General features: G+C 40.9%; 1 protein-coding gene and 1 pseudogene across 2 annotated transcripts in view; both read left to right on the top strand.

The window, feature by feature from the left end:
- The window catches only part of L2HGDH (L-2-hydroxyglutarate dehydrogenase), a 44,151-nt gene that overhangs the window by 24,938 nt on the left and 2,561 nt on the right, over window positions 1-16,652 (top strand). For both annotated transcript variants that reach the window (XM_057723790.1, XM_057723789.1), the window contains exons 7-9: window positions 6,740-6,907; window positions 7,804-7,961; window positions 8,992-9,123. In XM_057723790.1, coding sequence (XP_057579773.1) covers window positions 6,740-6,907; window positions 7,804-7,961; window positions 8,992-9,123 — 458 coding nt within the window. The remainder of the gene's footprint in view (window positions 1-6,739; window positions 6,908-7,803; window positions 7,962-8,991; window positions 9,124-16,652) is intronic.
- LOC130845931 (histone PARylation factor 1-like) lies at window positions 9-6,732 on the top strand (annotated as a pseudogene).

Genomic DNA, 16,652 nt, shown 5'->3' with positions numbered 1-16,652 from the left:
GGTTCTTAAGCAAAACTACTTTCATCTATTTTAATGCCATCTCCTTTCTTAAAAAGTTGAATTAATTACAGGGCTGTATTTTATGTCACTGAATGAAATTTATCTAATGTAAAAGTTATTCTGAGAGAAACCCTTTGAGAGCAGTGTAACAGCTTTCATTCTAAGAAGGGTTTCAGCTTGGAAATGTCTTCATAAAGTGATGGTGCCGGCAAAGGATGGGATTATAAGCACTTGGAGTAATAAAAACTGGTGGACGTTTTGCTCTTCCTGCTTATCTGCATTCACTTATTAGCTCTCTGCTAACTGGCTGGGGGCAGGGAGCAGGTTGTACAGAGAAGATGGGCTGCTTGTCTTCACCTTCTCGTCGTCCAAACCGAGAGGTATTGAATGGCACGGACGCTTTGTGTTAGCTGTGTGTGCACTGAACGATCAGAGTTCAGCCAGGAGAGGAGAGTCATCAATGAGTATATTATAGGAATGAGGCCTCACACAATTTTGAAAGGATCCAGGAAGTGAAGGTTCAGAAGGGGAGTTGGTAGATCAGAGACATCTCCCGCCTGTCTGAGGAGCCAGGTGTGTCCAGCTGCTGACGTGGGAATGCAGGCAGGAAGCTCTTGAGGAGTTACAGGAAGCTCCTGCCTCTGTCTGCACCCATTAGTGGGCTGGAGCAGTGCCTGGCCAGTAGGGTTGGTAGTTGGGAAGCAAGCTGAATGCAGAGCTGTAATTTACTTGGCAGGGGTGTTTGTCACTTCGTTAGACTAGAATGGCTTTCAGAGAATAGTGGCTGCTGCTGTACTGCCTGCCAAATCCCATGCAATTCCTGTTTGGTCAGCTTTAAGTTGGAACCATATAGGGAGGCATCATTCCCAGTATAACCCCTGCGGTTCATCCCTTTTCAACTTGGCATCCATTCACACCCCTTATAACCACATTTAACTTCCAGGTAAAGAGAGTAGAAAAATTATGCTTCCATCCGCAAGGTGCAGCTCTCCTTCATACACCTGAAGACGTGCGACGTGCTTACTCTACAGGAAGTCTACTTTATTGATCACGAATGTTCATTTCTTTGCTAGTTGTCACTCTTTCCCTTTGAGGTCCTGCAGTTTGATCCTGCAGTTTGAGATCCTCCCCCTTTGAGAATCAGTAGTTCTCAACTGGAGGCAGTTTTTCCTCCTAGGAGACATTTAGCAATATCTGGAGACATTTTTATTATCACATCTAGTAGAAGAGGTGGGGGGGGGGGTTCTACTGGCATTTAGTGGGTAGAGGCCAGGGATTCTGATAAACATCCTACAATGTGAGAGACAGGCCCCTATAACAAGGAGGTATCGGCCACAAATGTTGATAGTACCGAAGTCGAGAAACCCTGTATTAGATAATGGGAAAGTGGCAGAGATGGGTGCGTTAGTCGTCTAGGGCTGCTGTAACAGAATACCACAGATGGAGTGGCTTAAACAACGGAAATTTATTTTTTCACAGCTCTAGAGGCTAGAAATCCAGGGTCAGGGTGCCATCAGCATTGGTTTCTGCTGAGATCTCGCTTCTTGGCTTGTGGATGACTGCCTTCACACTATGTTCTTCTGTGGCCTTTTCTCTGTGCGTGCACGTGTGCAGAGAAAGAGAGGGAGAGAGCAGTCTCTGGTGTCTCTTTCTCTTATAAGAACACCATTCCTGTTGGATTAGGGCTCCACTTTTGTGACCTTGTTTAACCTTGATTACCTCCCTAAAGGCCCTGTCTCCAAATACAGTCTCATTGGGCGTTAGGACTTCAGTGTATGAATTTGGGGAGGACACAATTCAGTCCATAATAATGAGGATAAAGAAAGAATTGGGTAATTTATAGACAAATATATTTATTTCAAAATGAGGAAGAAATAGCCATAGCTCCGACACGCCTCACTGCTGTCCCCGGTCGTGTGGTCGTAGCTGATATTTATAATTCCCTTCTTCCCCTCCTCATTCCATAGTCCGTTGGCCCTTGGCAAGCCTCTCAACTGGTCACGGTTCCTAGTTTGGTGGGGTAACTCAAGCTCTCATTCCTGATGTGCCTGTGCTGTTAGCAGCCCTGCTGGTTTGGGGTTGTGGTACTTGCCATTAACTTTTATAATAGTACGTGGGGAAACTAAGACATATCCCAGGAGAGCTGCATTCCAGACATACTTCTCTTTATCACCCCTGAGCCCTCTGTGTGGTAGCAGCTCAGTCTCTATTTGAGAGTCAGAATCCGTTAACCCACTCAGAACAGGAATCCCCCCGCCTGTTGATTCGCTGGCAGGATGAACCCAAAGCGGCCAAGTACGGCAGTGTCAGTTTCTCACTTAATGCAGCCATTGCTCATTCTCTGATGGAAGCATTTTCCCCTTGGGAACTAGGACCTCTAGAACATCAGAGCCAGAAGTTGTAGGGATAGGAAACAAAAAAAAATGTATTATAATAATAAAGAGCTACTCCCATTTTCTACCTCTTAATTTCCAGGCCTGTGAATCCTGGCTGTGGGAGAAACAGCACCACACAGTAGTCACTGGTTTAGAGCACGTAGAGAATCCTGGAAGACGTTGCCCAGGCCTGTAGGTGTTGCCAGCGAGCTAGTGCTGTTACTGAATCTTCAAAAGCCCATTCTGCTTTTTGTTACCAAGCAGCTTCAAGATTGTGCGGAAAATGATAAAATCAGTGCATTCCTCAAGCATGAGCCTAGTGTTATGCACCATTTCCTGTAAAATAAGCTCACTGCCCAGAAGTAATGCTTCTGAGTGAAATACCGTAGCAGTGAATAGGCATCCTATAAGTTCACAGATGGTGGTTTCCATAGAAGCATTGTGGGCAGGGAAGACGAAGTTCTGTCCAGAGCAAGTGTCTGTTCCAGTGAGGATGAGTGCTGCCTTTGGTTTTTGACTGAAATGGTGCAGGGACCATATCAGTGGCTCTGTTGATTCTGCTGGAAACATTCAGTGGCAGCTGTAAACAGATCAGCTTTGGTGAGTTAAATCCCTGCTGCTGAGCCTACGCGTTACCTCCTTGCTGCCGTAACCATTTAGTTCATGAAGCCGTTGGATGAGGACAGGGGTGCCTGGGGAAAGAGGCCAGCTCACGTCCACAGAGCAGGTCATCTTGTCTCCTGATTATTAAAATCTTCTCCTTCCTCTTCACTTGTTAACGAGCATTCATATAGAACTCAAGTATCTTTTTTCACCTGAGCCTGTCTGGAGAGGTCCAACTACACACTTTTTCTCCAGAGCTCCTTTTTCTGGCCACCCAGCAAACCATTAGTCATTGCACATGAAGCGGTGTAGATCCGTACTTCTAGCCATGTTTCCTTCTAGGTGAGATAAGGAACCAAGTATGACGTTCAGTGCTCTGTCCTCGGAAGATGAGCCTTCGCTACAGCCCTTCAGGGCTGCTCCCGAGTGCGGCTCTGGTGCGATAGCTGCTCGTTTTTGAGTGATGCCAGAATGTGCAGGACCATTTGTAAACCAGGCCTGTGTTTCTTTCTGCTTTGGTCAGCTGATCACAGAGAACTAGCCATGGGGCCATGGGGGCAGGCTGGGAGGCAGGAGATGATGTAGTAGTAGAGGTCATGGGAATTTGAGGCACTTGCCTGCACAGTGTACGTTTGCCTGCAGGACCTGTACAACCCTGATCTTGTATATTCCGCTTCCCCTTGATGACAGAGTGCTGTGTACACACCCAGTGTTACGGCTTGGTAAGTCAGACAATACCTAGTTCATAATGGGTCGTTCACATGGTAACTCGGTGACCTGTGTTGGGTCAAAGGCAGAAGCCCTTTCTCAGAAGGAGGCTAATTACCTGCAGAGGATGGTGTGACTTTCCTGCAGCATCCTCGGGTTCTGTGCTGTGTCCCACGTGCAGGGCCTCCCGCAGGCTCTGTGCAGCAGTGCTGTGGCCACACGTCGCAGTCCCCACCCAAGCTGCTGGAGCATGTGCCGTAAGTGGCAGAGCAACTGGGTCTCCATTCAGAAGCGGATTAGGGGGCAGGAGGGTGGGCCACGCGGGGCGTGGGGGCCCGCTGGGGAGGCACAGCTCCGTGAGAACACAGCTGATGGGAAGGAGGAGTGAATCCGGTGAAGCCGATGTCTCCAGTGACTTTAGAAAAGCGGTAGAAAATCATTTTAAGCTTCCTCTGCCTGAAGATTCTGCCACTTCTGGAATTTCTGTGTAGAGCTTGATTCTGAGAAGTCAGCTGACTCACTTTTCTGCAAGCCTTGGGCTTCGATCGGTGGGTCTTTATGAAATGTAAAATGAACGAAAAACCAGCAAGCCCGATTTTAACCTTCGCTGGAGGTTTTACTGTGACTCTCCTGAGTTCCAGACAGTTATTATTGGAGATGGTAGAGCGCAGTTCCACGTGGGGTCTTTCAGGGAGTCTCGTGGCGAACTTCCTGTGTGTGTGGGTACAGAGGGAGCAAAGAACAATTGTATAATTGATCAAAACGGAGGTAATGTCTTTGCTGCAGTCAACTTTTTTTTGATGGAAAACTTAAGTAACAGATAAAAAAGAAATCTAGTCTCTTGAAAAACAGAGATGAAAAGTGCACAGAGGCATGAAGATGAAACAGAGATAAGAAAGTCATGACAAAGACGTTTCCTGATTCAGGCTTAGTTGTCCCAGTAGATGAAAATGATACTGAGTATGGAGAGCTCCCTGAAACATACGCTGACTTCAAGGAATTTGCAAGATAATTGTTAAAGTACCAAGTGAAGAGGAGAGACCAAAAGCTTTTGCTCTCATTCAAGAAATGATGACTTTTGTGCAGTTTGTTAGTGATGAATCGAATGGGCCTTAAGGGGGAATGGACTTCTCTTGTGGTTCAGGCTGTTTTCATAAAGTTACTGGCCAGCTTTTACCTCTTGCATATACTCTTGAGAAGTCTCTTTGCAGAAATGATTGAAGATTACCTGGTAAACAGAAGTAAAGAGAACACAGACCAACTTGCAGCGTCAGTGAGAATTGGCTTTCTTTGGTGTGCAATACTTGAAAGCATTAATATCAAACCTGTGATTTTTTTGTTTTTAAGGAGTACATAAAATAAACTGATGGAAGCATTTAGTAAAAACTTTTATAAAGCTGAAAAAAAAAAGAAGTGTTTCTGCCCCTGCCCTCACGTAAGGAACATGTTCACTAGAGTACGGCATCATGTGATGCCGGAGATGCAGGGGCCTGTGGGGTACCAGTGGGTATGTGCTTCACCCACAGTTGCTATAGTTGCGGCTTTTATTTTGGCATTTTCTTTTAGTATAGTTGCATAATATAATTTAAAATTTAAAATATAATTTTAATATATTTTATTATCAACTTACCAAGTTGAACATCTGTGCTTTTATGACAGGTTAAAAGAAAATTTTTTAAATAAGCTTTTGGGGAGAGGATTTGCAAACTAAAGATTTATAGATTGCATATGGGGAAAATGTCTGTTTCACGTATGAAATAGCAATAGCAATGCATAGTTTATTTTTTTCAAGAAATTTATGTTTGAACAAATAATTCAGTGTAAATTCAAATTTTCCATTTTGGGTGTGAAATTAATGTTATTGAATTTAATGTTTCATATATAGCATAAACCGATTTCAGAGACAAATGACAGTTTTTAATCATTTTTTCCTTTGGAATTGTCCCTTGAATTTTTAAAAGAGAACTTCTAGGTTATTGCATTCTGGTACCATTCTACAAATTTTCTTGTCTATACACTTATAAGGCTTATCTTCATTTTATGTTCTAAGAACAAAAGAATTGCTGACCTTTGAAGTAGTAAATACTAGATTTATATCACATAAAAATTTTTTTTGTATTTCTGGTATATAACTCTAGATGAACAGGAAAGATATTAACCTACTTTTGTTTTTGTTGACGTCCTTTGACTTCAAGCATCTTAAAACTTTTATGGTTTAGTCTAGCTAATTTGAATTCACTGCAAAGAAGTTTCATCTGATTTTTGTCGAAAATGTGACTTGTTTAACTCTTGAAAAGAGGCTTATCTTGGTAGCTAGGCAAAAATAGGATGCACCAGAATAAGGATGAATCAATAAGAGCTAGAAAGAAAGAAAGAATGTTGAGGCAGGTGAGAACTCCAAGGCTTCAGAAAGTCTCCTAATCATTAAAGCAGACCCTGACCGTAGTGTGCATTCTTAGGAAATATGGGTTGAATGAGTGAGTTTTTGAAAGTAGCCTCAGTTTGCAAAGTTGATACTGATTAGAAAGGAGAAATTGGTTGGTGGGTAGGTTACAGTCGGAACTGAGCAAGGTTATTGAATGTGAAGCAACCTGAGAGTAACAAGATAAATTACTCCTAGGTAAGACAGGAGAAGCTATCTGAAATACAAAGGAGGCCAGATTGGTTGGGGCCACCTAAATGAAGTTTGCTGCTTTACGCAGCAAGTAGTTAAGTTCCACGCTAGGTCTTTTAGTAAAATAAGGGTGTATGTGTGTGTGGCTTGTTAGGTATCCTCGCTAGGTCAACTACTGTATGTCTAGATTTAAGTACAACATGTAAGGTGACATCCTCTCATGTGCCCCTGCCCTAAGTTCCAACCTGCCACCTAAATGCCACAGAACTTATTTTGTTGATACTTGTATTTAATTTCCTCTTTTAAGAGGAATAAAAAGAAAGACGCCTGTATCTGTGCCCTTATTATCTTTTCTGTCATTTATTCTGCCCTCCCTCTCCCCTTCCCCCACCTATTCTTTCTGCTTCCCACAAGTCATGGTTCTTTTCTCTTGCACCAGGGAGAGGAGGTTCGAAGTCAGTATGTTGTGACATGTGCAGGACTTTACTCGGACCGTATTTCTGAGTTGAGTGGCTGCAATCCCAATCCAAGAATTGTACCATTCCGGGGAGATTACCTGCTCTTGAAGCCGGAAAAACGCTATCTTGTAAAAGGAAATATTTATCCGGTAGGTAGTGATGCTTCTGCCTGCTCAAGGTGGTTGTGAGCATAAAGGGGAGTGAAACAAAACCTTTTCCCAGGGCTGGAAGTAGGGTGTTTTGAAGGGCTTTTGGTGCAGTCATTTCACCTGCTTCTCTTGCAGTTAAATCCCCAAATCTTTATTCTGATTTCATAGTCATTAAATGATAATTACTAGCCATGAGTAGAGGAAAGCTTGAGTGCACCGTGGGAAGGGCTGTGAAGAAAGAACCTGATTCTTGCACCTCTCTGGTGGAAGGAGTACTCAGAAGAGAACTTTTCCATATAGCATGCCCAGATGCCAACCCACTTTCTCAGTTCACTATCTATACGTGCAAAAAAGGGGATATGGCCACTCTGTAGTTTCATGGTATAGAAGACAGAGCTGCTTAAATGAAAAGCTCATTTTTCTGTCTGGAACTACTAGGTCAAACTACCAATATTCAGCTATTTAATGTTTTTTTTACCTTGCCAAAACCTCCATTTCATCTCTCCAACGTATTCCATTCCCACTTTACAAAAGCCTATGCTATGAAGGTGTGTTTTTTTCTGGCAGCTCTGAGTTTACTTGCTAGCCACATATATCTCTAGTTGGGGAGGGTAGGGGCGGGGAAGAACCTAAAGTAGGACAGTTGGCTTTTCTCTTTACCCAGAAAGAGCAATAGATGGAACAGTGTGCCTTATTGTCATAGCATCAAGTTTCCTGTGTGGCATTTCTAGGCAGAAGCATGTAAATAGAAAAGTATTATCTGAGTACGGATCAAAAGTAATGTAAATCAGATGCATGGGAAGAAAGTGTTTTATTTTACCAGTTGAATGTTTGCATGTGTGATATAATGCAGTATGAAATGGGGCTAATAGTTCTTTGCTCTGGTAAATCCATAGGTCCCAGATAGCCGATTTCCTTTTCTAGGAGTTCACTTTACACCAAGGATGGATGGCAGTATTTGGCTAGGGCCAAATGCAATTCTTGCCTTTAAACGAGAGGGCTACAGACCCTTCGACTTCAGTGCCAGAGATATTGTGGATATAATTATCAAGAGGTAACTTTATTTCCTTAAAAAAATGATTTTATGTGCTTATATTTTTAATATGGGAATTTTTTCTTTCTTGGTATTCTGTTTATTGGATAAATCTTCATATTTATGATTGGCATATTGGTTTTTTAATTAACCCAAATTAAGAGCTTTTGGAATAAGCATAACCTTTTAACTACTTGAAGAACATTCTGATGAGCTAGCGTGATGTCTTGGTTAAGGAGAATAAGACCAAAAGTGGTGACACATCTGACAGTGCAGACCTCGTTCTGTTTACTTTGATAAGATCATTTCAGGCCAGTCAGCATGATTCTGAAAACCTCTGGGGAAGCTGCTGATAAGCAAGGTTGTTTCCTTTTGTGGGAAACTAACAATACTGTTGTGTTGACCTAGAATGCAGATTGTTTACTATTGTAAGAAATAACTCAGTGAAGTATTTTGTCCTTTTAGCAGTGTTGCTCTCTAGAGGGTTTCACATTATGAGAATCACTGGAGAGCTTTTCAAGCTATACTTGCATTTCACCCTGCACAGATTCTGAAACAGGTTTAGGGTGAGGCTTCCAAGCAGTGTGTGGTTGTGAAAATACATATGTGCGTAGGCTCCCCAGAGTCTCACTTGAAAATCACTGCTGGAGTCTCCTACCGCTGGCCGACTACAGAAAAGTAGGGCAAACGTCGCACATGTTTAATGCCCTGATTTAAAGATCTGTAATACCCTTTAGATGTGTTTTGAAAGCATGTAACATTGCATTAGAAAGGCTTGGTGTTGACAGGCTTTATAGAATCCTGGTTTGAAACCAGCATTCCCTGGGAATTTGAATTTAAAGGGTGTTTACTTTTGGAGTTTGAAAAGTATTCCTTTGATGAAGGTTCTTTCTTACGTAGGCCCAAAACTGATTTTAATATGTGGTTTTTCTGACTTTGCATAGATTTCTGTGATGCCACATCCCACCCCCAAATCGAATAGTTGTAAAGGTGTTATATAATAGTAAAGAATTCCTTTCTCTCATAGAGATTTTATTTTCTTTGCTTTCAGTGGCTTGATTAAACTGGTGTTCCAGAATTTCTCCTATGGCGTTAATGAAATGTACAAAGCCTGTTTTCTCAGTGCAACAGTGAAGCACCTTCAGAAGTTTATCCCTGAAATTACTGTCAGTGACATACTTAGGTAAGGAAAAGCCATAAGGATTGTAAACACAGTCGTGACCTAGGTGAACTTGGGAGGTGGGTGTAGCCTGGTGATTTGTAAGCACACTTTCAGTCAGTGTGTCCACTGAATTTTTGTGTGCTCTCTCTTTCCCAGCAAGTTGTTCGTTCCCGTGCAGTTTGGGCATTGCTGCATCATGGCCCTTAGTGCTTGAACTAGGTCCATTTATGGTTTCCTAGACTACCTTGCAGCACTAAGCCGAAATCTCCATTGCAGTTGTATTGTGATGCCACCTTCACCTTTGTGTCTAGCTGTCACTCATGATAAAACATCTCACCTGAAGTTTTTTTTTTTTAATCTTCCTGGTCACTTACTTCTGTGATTCCAAAGCCTTCTGACTTTAATTCTGTGTAAGATCACTGATCACCCTGTTACCTAATTAGGTAGTAAGCATATTAAAACATTATGCCCTGATTGATACTCATACCTGGTGTCTTGCTTCCTCTCTACTTATTTTGTTATTTCTTGGGTCCTACTTCACTCAAGGACTATTTGCGGAACAGAAGTGGGAGACCGTATGGTAGCAGTCAGTCTAAGTCCTTGCTGCAGGGGTCTGGGGCAAAGGAAGGATCACTTAAAAACATTGTTTTTTCTTGAAAGACTTTCTGGACTTGATCTATACCTTGTCCTGAAGACCACAAACACCTGTTTTCTGTTTGGGGGTGTGTTTAGAATGCTCATCTTTCTCCCTGAACCAGCCATGGGTTAGGCCTAATCAGCAGTGCACTTTGAGGTCCTCTCCTGCCTGAATCCATCCCTCCGTGAAGCTCTAGAGCACCAATGTCTGTCTCCTCAGTAACAGCTGCTGAACTTGCGCGGTGTAAAAGGTCAGCAGCCCGGCTGTGTATCTGGGAGGAGAGCAATAATCACGTCAGCTGTCTCCCTCCGGGCAGCCTCCTGGTCTAAATCTGACTCTCCTTGAGTCCGTAGAAGAACTATTAAAACCCAGCTAATGTCTACTCTTCTCTCTCTCACCCCTCTACTCGCCTCCTGAAGTGGAGGGGTAAAAATATCTAGGCTTTATGTTCTTTTACTCACCTATAAATGAAGGCTTTTATGTTTTCAGTGGTCTGCTTTAGCAGACTTGTTATGTTTTATATCTGAAAATAGATTGGTCAAATCTAGTATCTTTTACTGATGTTAATATTCCTTGGAAAACACAATAGATGGGCGTAGTGAATTCTGTGTATAAATAGTTGCAATGAATTCACTACCCAGATTTGATGACCACTTTTTTGTAGAAGCCTGAGGAAAACTCTTTAGACCAGTGGATTTTATACAACTGAACCTGGGGCTTGTGGGTTTTGGTGAATACTCTTTTCTCTTGGTGGAAGGGTGTGAATTTCAGTTGCCAGTTTCATTACCATGTAGTAGAAAAGGGCACACAGCACTGTAGGCAGGTGCATTTGGGGACAAATTCAGCCCAGTCACAGATGAGTTTCTCTCTGGAGATAGAGAAGCTGAACATATTCAGCAGTTCCATTTGATTCCTGTAGCTGTTAAATGCAGGAAATTATCAGTAACAAAAAGAAAATTGCAGAAGATGTGTTTGATACCGTTTATCTGTTTATACCATATATGTATATGGATTGCACATGTAATGTGAAAATAAAAACAAACCTGGGAGTGATAAACACCTAATTGAGGAGAGTGGTTATCTCCGGGAGGGAAGAGGATGGGATCCGGAGAGTTGGGCAGGGGGCTTCTGTCATATCTATAATGTTTTATTTCTTAAGCTGTTTGATAAAAAAAATTTGTGTTCATTATGTTACTCTCTTTGCCTTGTTATTTTCCTAGAATCTTAAATAATAATAATAAATAAGATCGGTAGACTTTCCCACATTTTGAAGCCCATGTCCTGCCTATCTTGCAACCAGTGTGACACCGTAAATGCTGTATCATGAATATTGGGGCAGAAGCATGTTAGGCAGCACTTTTAGTGGGATGTTGAGCTCAGGATGGTATTCTTCAGTTGCGTTACCACCAAAGGAGATCCAGCTTGACTGCTCATTGCCTAGCCAGAGTATCTTGGGCAATAACTTACCGGTGAACATTAGATTAGAATGTAAAGTTATAACCTGTCAAATATATGCATTAGGTATACAAACTTCTCATTATTAAATGGTGATCTCTAAGGTTCCTAATTTTAGCTCTGAAGTCCTTTAATTTGTTCTGTGATTAATTTTGACATGGTAATACTAACAGCAGTTTGGATCTGTCAGCATTGTAAGGATGTAAAACATGAAGACATATTTGCCAAAATCCCTTCTTTTTCCTACGCTTCATTTTGAAAATATCTTCTTGGGGAATTCTGTAGTAAATTTTCAGGCAAGATGTTTTCATCATAAGTGATACCTAAAGACCACACTATGTCATTGTGAGATGCAAGGGTAAAAGCCAAACATCCGCAATAAGGGTAATCTAGTCCCTTTTGCAAAAAAGGGTTTCTCATCCTTGGTACTGTTGACATTTGGGGCCAAATAATTCTTCATTGTGGGAACTGTGCAGTGCACTGTAGGATGTCTAGCAGCATCCCTGGCCTCTCCCTGCTAGAGGCCAGCAGTGCATCTCCGGCCTGAGTTCTAACAACCAAAAATGTCTCCAGACATTGCCAGATGTCCTCTCGGGGGCAAAATCTCCCCTGATTGAGAACTTCTGGTTTAGAGAATTTGGTGACCCTCACTACAAAATACTAATAAGAGAGTCTGGAGAAAATATAATAAAAATCCTTTGAAATACTTGTCGTTGAGAGTGCAAGAAAATAAGGGCACCCCAGAAACGAAAACGAAGAGGAAATTGAAAACGCAAGAACTAAAAGGAATTAGTGCTGAGGCTGACCTGGAAGGATGGGGAGGCTTTTCTGATTTTGATGTAAATATAACTGAGTTTTATTCTTAATTGATATGTGATTTACAGACAATAAAATATGTAGATCTTAAGTGCTCATTGAATTTTGGAAATTGTATAAACTCATGTATCCACCACAAAAATCGAGATATAAAATGTTAGGGACTTATAGTTTAATTGCCACTCAAGTGCTGGAAAGGAAGTGTTGGGTCTGTAAAAAGCAAAAAGTTGAAACTGAGATCCTGTTGTAAAACCAGGGACTCTGGAAGGGCTATACACTCAGTGAAAAATAGGTCTATAAAAAAAAACCTCCTAAAAATCTAGAACCCTGGGCCTGCCCTCACAAGTACTTGGAGTTTCAGTTTGTACCACCAGTTTGATCTGGGAACTTTAAGCTGAGAAATTAACTTAAAAAGTAGATCCAGTCTTGTTTGGATCCTGTTTCAAACTAACACTTCTCCTTCTCCCTCTCTCACTTTAAACAGATTAGAGTGAGTGAAAATCAGGGTAATTTGACCACAGACAATATTGTTGATACTAAGCAATTAGTAGTTTTGATTAAGCATCCTTTTAAGAGAAATATACATTGAAGTGAAATGATATGCCATCCGGGGTTTGCTCTAAAATGATCCAGTGGAGACAGGTGGAGAGGGAGTGGGTGTGTAGGTGAAGCGAGACGGGCTGTGTGTTGATTATTACTGAAACTGGGTCGTACGTACATGGGAGTTCATTATACTGCTCATTATACGCTTGTGCATGTTTCAGACTTCCCATTAAAAAAAGAAGAAAGGTGTTCCCAGAATGGTGATACACCTGGAGCGTGTGATGGAAGCAAATGTGCAAGCTCTGTGGAGGGACATAACTTCAGCCCAACCCCCACGCTATTCCCCCAGATACAGTCCTGCAGGATAGAAACTCGCCAGCATAAGTTACAAAGCACCATAAAGTGAGAGCAAGCAGGTAGAATAAACACTAGAATCAGACCCCTGACAACTTTGGGTATAGTAATATTAGAAACTATAAAGTAAGTGTGCTCCAATGAATTAAAAAAGGGGGGAATAAAAAAACCGAAAAAGAACAATAATTTTAAAAATGCCCTAGGCAAATTTAGAAACCAAAGAATCAGAGTTTCTAGAAATGAAAAATGTAGTTCTTAAATTTCAAAACTCAGATGATTAAGTTGGATAGCTGGTTAGACCTCCCTTAAAAGAAAATTAGTAAATTGGAAGGTAAATCTGAAGAATTTAGAGAACAATGTTGCAAGCTAAAGAGGCATCATGTACAAATTAAGACATGGAGAAGATGAGAAGATTCCAACCTACATCTCATACGCGTTCCAGAGAAGTGGAGAAGAGACAATACTTTGAAGAGAAGTATTTGAGAATTTTCTGGAATGGACAAAAAAACAAAATTCAAAGATGCACAGTGAGTCCATCTGAATTAAAAAACTAAATATAAGAATGGAAATAGATTATATAACTTCCAAATAATAGAGGAAGAAAAAAGAATGTAGAAAACTCAGTAAGTCAAGAAAGGAGGTAAGAAAACCCTAGGAAAAATCACATTAAATAGCATAAAATAATATAGTAGAAATCAAATATCAGAAACTGCAATAAATGCAAATGTACTTAATAGTTAAGACAGAGACTGTCAGGTAGGATTAAAAAAAAATCCACCTGTGTGTTAGGCAGATGCTTATTAGAAGAAAGAGGAATCCTAGGTTCATTTTAGGTAAAAGACACTTTAAGGCAAAAAATTACTGTTAGAGATAAAGAGGATCACTAAACTTGCTGCACGTGACAGCAGAGCGATGAAACACAGAGAACAAAAACTGAGATAACTGCAAGCAGAAATCAAATCTACAGCTGTGGTGGGTGATTTTAAGACATGTCTGTTGATAGATGATAGATCAAGCAGATAAAATATTAGCTTTGAGGGGAATTCCCTGGTGGTCCAGTGGTTAGGACTCAGTTCATTGCCAAGGCTGGGTTCAATCTGTGGTCAGGAACCTAAGATCCCACAAGGCACGTGGTGAGGCCAAAAAGAAAAAAAAAAGGTTTGAATAACACAATTAAAACACTTGATTTAGGGACTTCCTTGGTGGTCCAGTGGTACAGACTACGATCCCACATGTTGCGTGGCATGGCCAAAAACTTAAAAAACAAAACCAAAAACCACTCTATTTAAAGGATACATAAAACTCCCTCACCCCCGTTACAGAATACTCCAGTTATTCAGGCCCTCACAAAACATTTACAAAGGTTCAAAATGATCTAAGCCCTAAACCAGGTTGTCAACAAAATTCAAAAATCAGGCATAGAAAGACGATGTTCTCTTGTCACAATCCAGTTTGGTTGAGTATTAATAATAAAAATACCTTTCCTTCACGTTTGGAAATTAAGATGAAATGGTTGACTTGCCCTGTATCGTCACTCCCAATTTAAGTATGCTTTTGTGAACTTCTAAATTTAGATTAACAGTAGATCCCATGTGAGTTTTATAAAATACTAAATTGTCCTCTTTGGAACTGGCCAGAGATGTCAGCTGTAGCCTGTCATAGCTGTTTTCTAGCCTACAGGATTATGGCTGCCACACAATAATAAAGCAATAAATGCAACACTTCTCAGAAGAATGGATGCCATTAGTTACATATTCACCTGTTGTTTCTAGATATATTTAAGGGTCTATGGCTTGCATTCCTATTAAATTTAGCTACAAATATGGCAAAGTATGTGGCTACAAATAGCATTGAACAAGTAAATATAGCTAAGTTCACAAATATTAAATTTGCTGAATCATTTGTTCTTTCAACTATTAAAATAGAGCTTAAAAGAATTAAAAGTTAAACAATTAAACTTTTCTAGCCCTGTTGAATGCTTCCTGTGTCCACAAATCTAGACATGGGGGCAAAGTAGGAGTGTTGTACAAGATTCAGTTCTGGCCGTGAAGACGTTTCCGGCTTAGTTTAGCTGAAATTTCAAATTATAATATTCATCCCAAGCAGAGATATTCTGAGGGGGAATGCCTGTATGTAATCACGCAAAGAAAACCTCTGAAGTTGCATTAAGAGCCGAATAGGGGGCATGAAGAATTTGGTAATCTACACATTTCATGTTAAATAGTTACTTTAGTTTGAACTAAAGCTAGTTTCTTAGTAAAACTTAACCTTGTATATTGTTTTTTACATTATAGGTTTTGAATACTTGGGCAGGAGTGTAGGGGATGTTGAGAACATAGTTGGTGTTTGTAAGAGGAATAAAAACTACAGACATTTTTAACTGTAGTTAATCGGTATGAACTTCTATTTGCTTAGAGGGAGTAAGGAGAATATACTAACTAAACCTTCATGGAGAAGAAAGTTTTTATTTTGAACACTCAGCATCAGTAGCTGGTCATGCCACCGTTATCTCCCCTGCATGTTGGCCTTCTGCGAGGTAAAAGGAGAGGGACAAGAAAACTCACAGAGGTGCTCACAGCAGCAACAGGAGATTATCCAGGAAAAGAGAGGAGAAATGCTTGCTTTAATCAGTTGAGAGAAGCTACAAACACAGAATGTGCAAAGTGGACCACACGCAGGCTGATTGGCTGTCATGTATCCTTACCCTAAGAAATTTCATCTTCAGTCCCATTCTGTCTTTTTGTGTTAGAAGTGTTGTATCTGATTCTTAGTTGGAAATCCTTACAGCTCAGAAATCTCCTGTCCAGATGCCCTGCAGTCTTCTATGTTACAGATTACTTTTTATTATAGAACCTTTCACCCTTTTTGTTGTCATTCTTATTTATCTTTCTGCAGAGGAACTGTATAGCTGTGTAACTTCAGGCAAGTTACTTAATCTCTCTATTTTCTTTGCTGTTAAACATAAACTATATCAGCCTTTTAGAGTTGTTGTGAGGATTAACTGAGAGAATTCCTAGCATGGAGAAAGCACTTAGTAAAAAAAATAGCTATTACTATCGTGATCTCTCCTCAGCCAGTCGTGATCTCTCCTCAGCCAGGGTGAGGTCTTAGAGGGCAGTGCCCTCATATTGTTCTTTGTATCTTCCTCATTGGCCCAGAATCAATAAAGCGTGTTTAATATTGTTGCCTGATTTCTTGAGTCTTGGTGGTATGTATAAGGCAGCTGTTTTCAAACTGGGTTTTCTTAAACAGTTTCCGTGGAGGTGCTTTTGGACTCCAAAAATATTTTATCCGGATTTTATATGTAAACTTTATTTTAAAGACTAAAAAAAGAGTCTAACTTGTAAACTCAAGTGTTGTAAAACAACTTTTAGTATTAAAGGCTCGTACTGTATTAACATGCTGTTAATTCATTTTTGTGTTTTTCCTGTCACTTTTTTTTTTTTTTAATAAATTTATTTATTTATTTTATTGGCTGTGTTGGGTCTTCGTTGCTGCACATGGGCTTTCTCTAGCTGCAGAGAGTGGGGGCTACTCTTCATTGTGGTGCGCAGGCTTCTCATTGCGGTGGCCTCTCTTGTTGCGGAGCACATGGGCTCAGTAGTTGTGGCTCATGGGCTCTAGAGCGCAGGCTCAATAATTGTGGTGCACGGGCTTAGTTGCTCCGCTGCATGTGGTATCTTCCCGGACCAGGGATCGAACCCATGTCCCCTGCATTGGCAGGTGGGTTCTTACCCACTGCACC

The sequence above is a fragment of the Hippopotamus amphibius genome, chromosome 2 (genome assembly GCF_030028045.1).
Source record: "Hippopotamus amphibius kiboko isolate mHipAmp2 chromosome 2, mHipAmp2.hap2, whole genome shotgun sequence".
NCBI classification, from domain to species: Eukaryota; Metazoa; Chordata; class Mammalia; order Artiodactyla; family Hippopotamidae; genus Hippopotamus; species Hippopotamus amphibius.
Note: the sequence above shows the minus strand (reverse complement) of the source record. Positions and strands in the feature narration are given on the sequence as shown.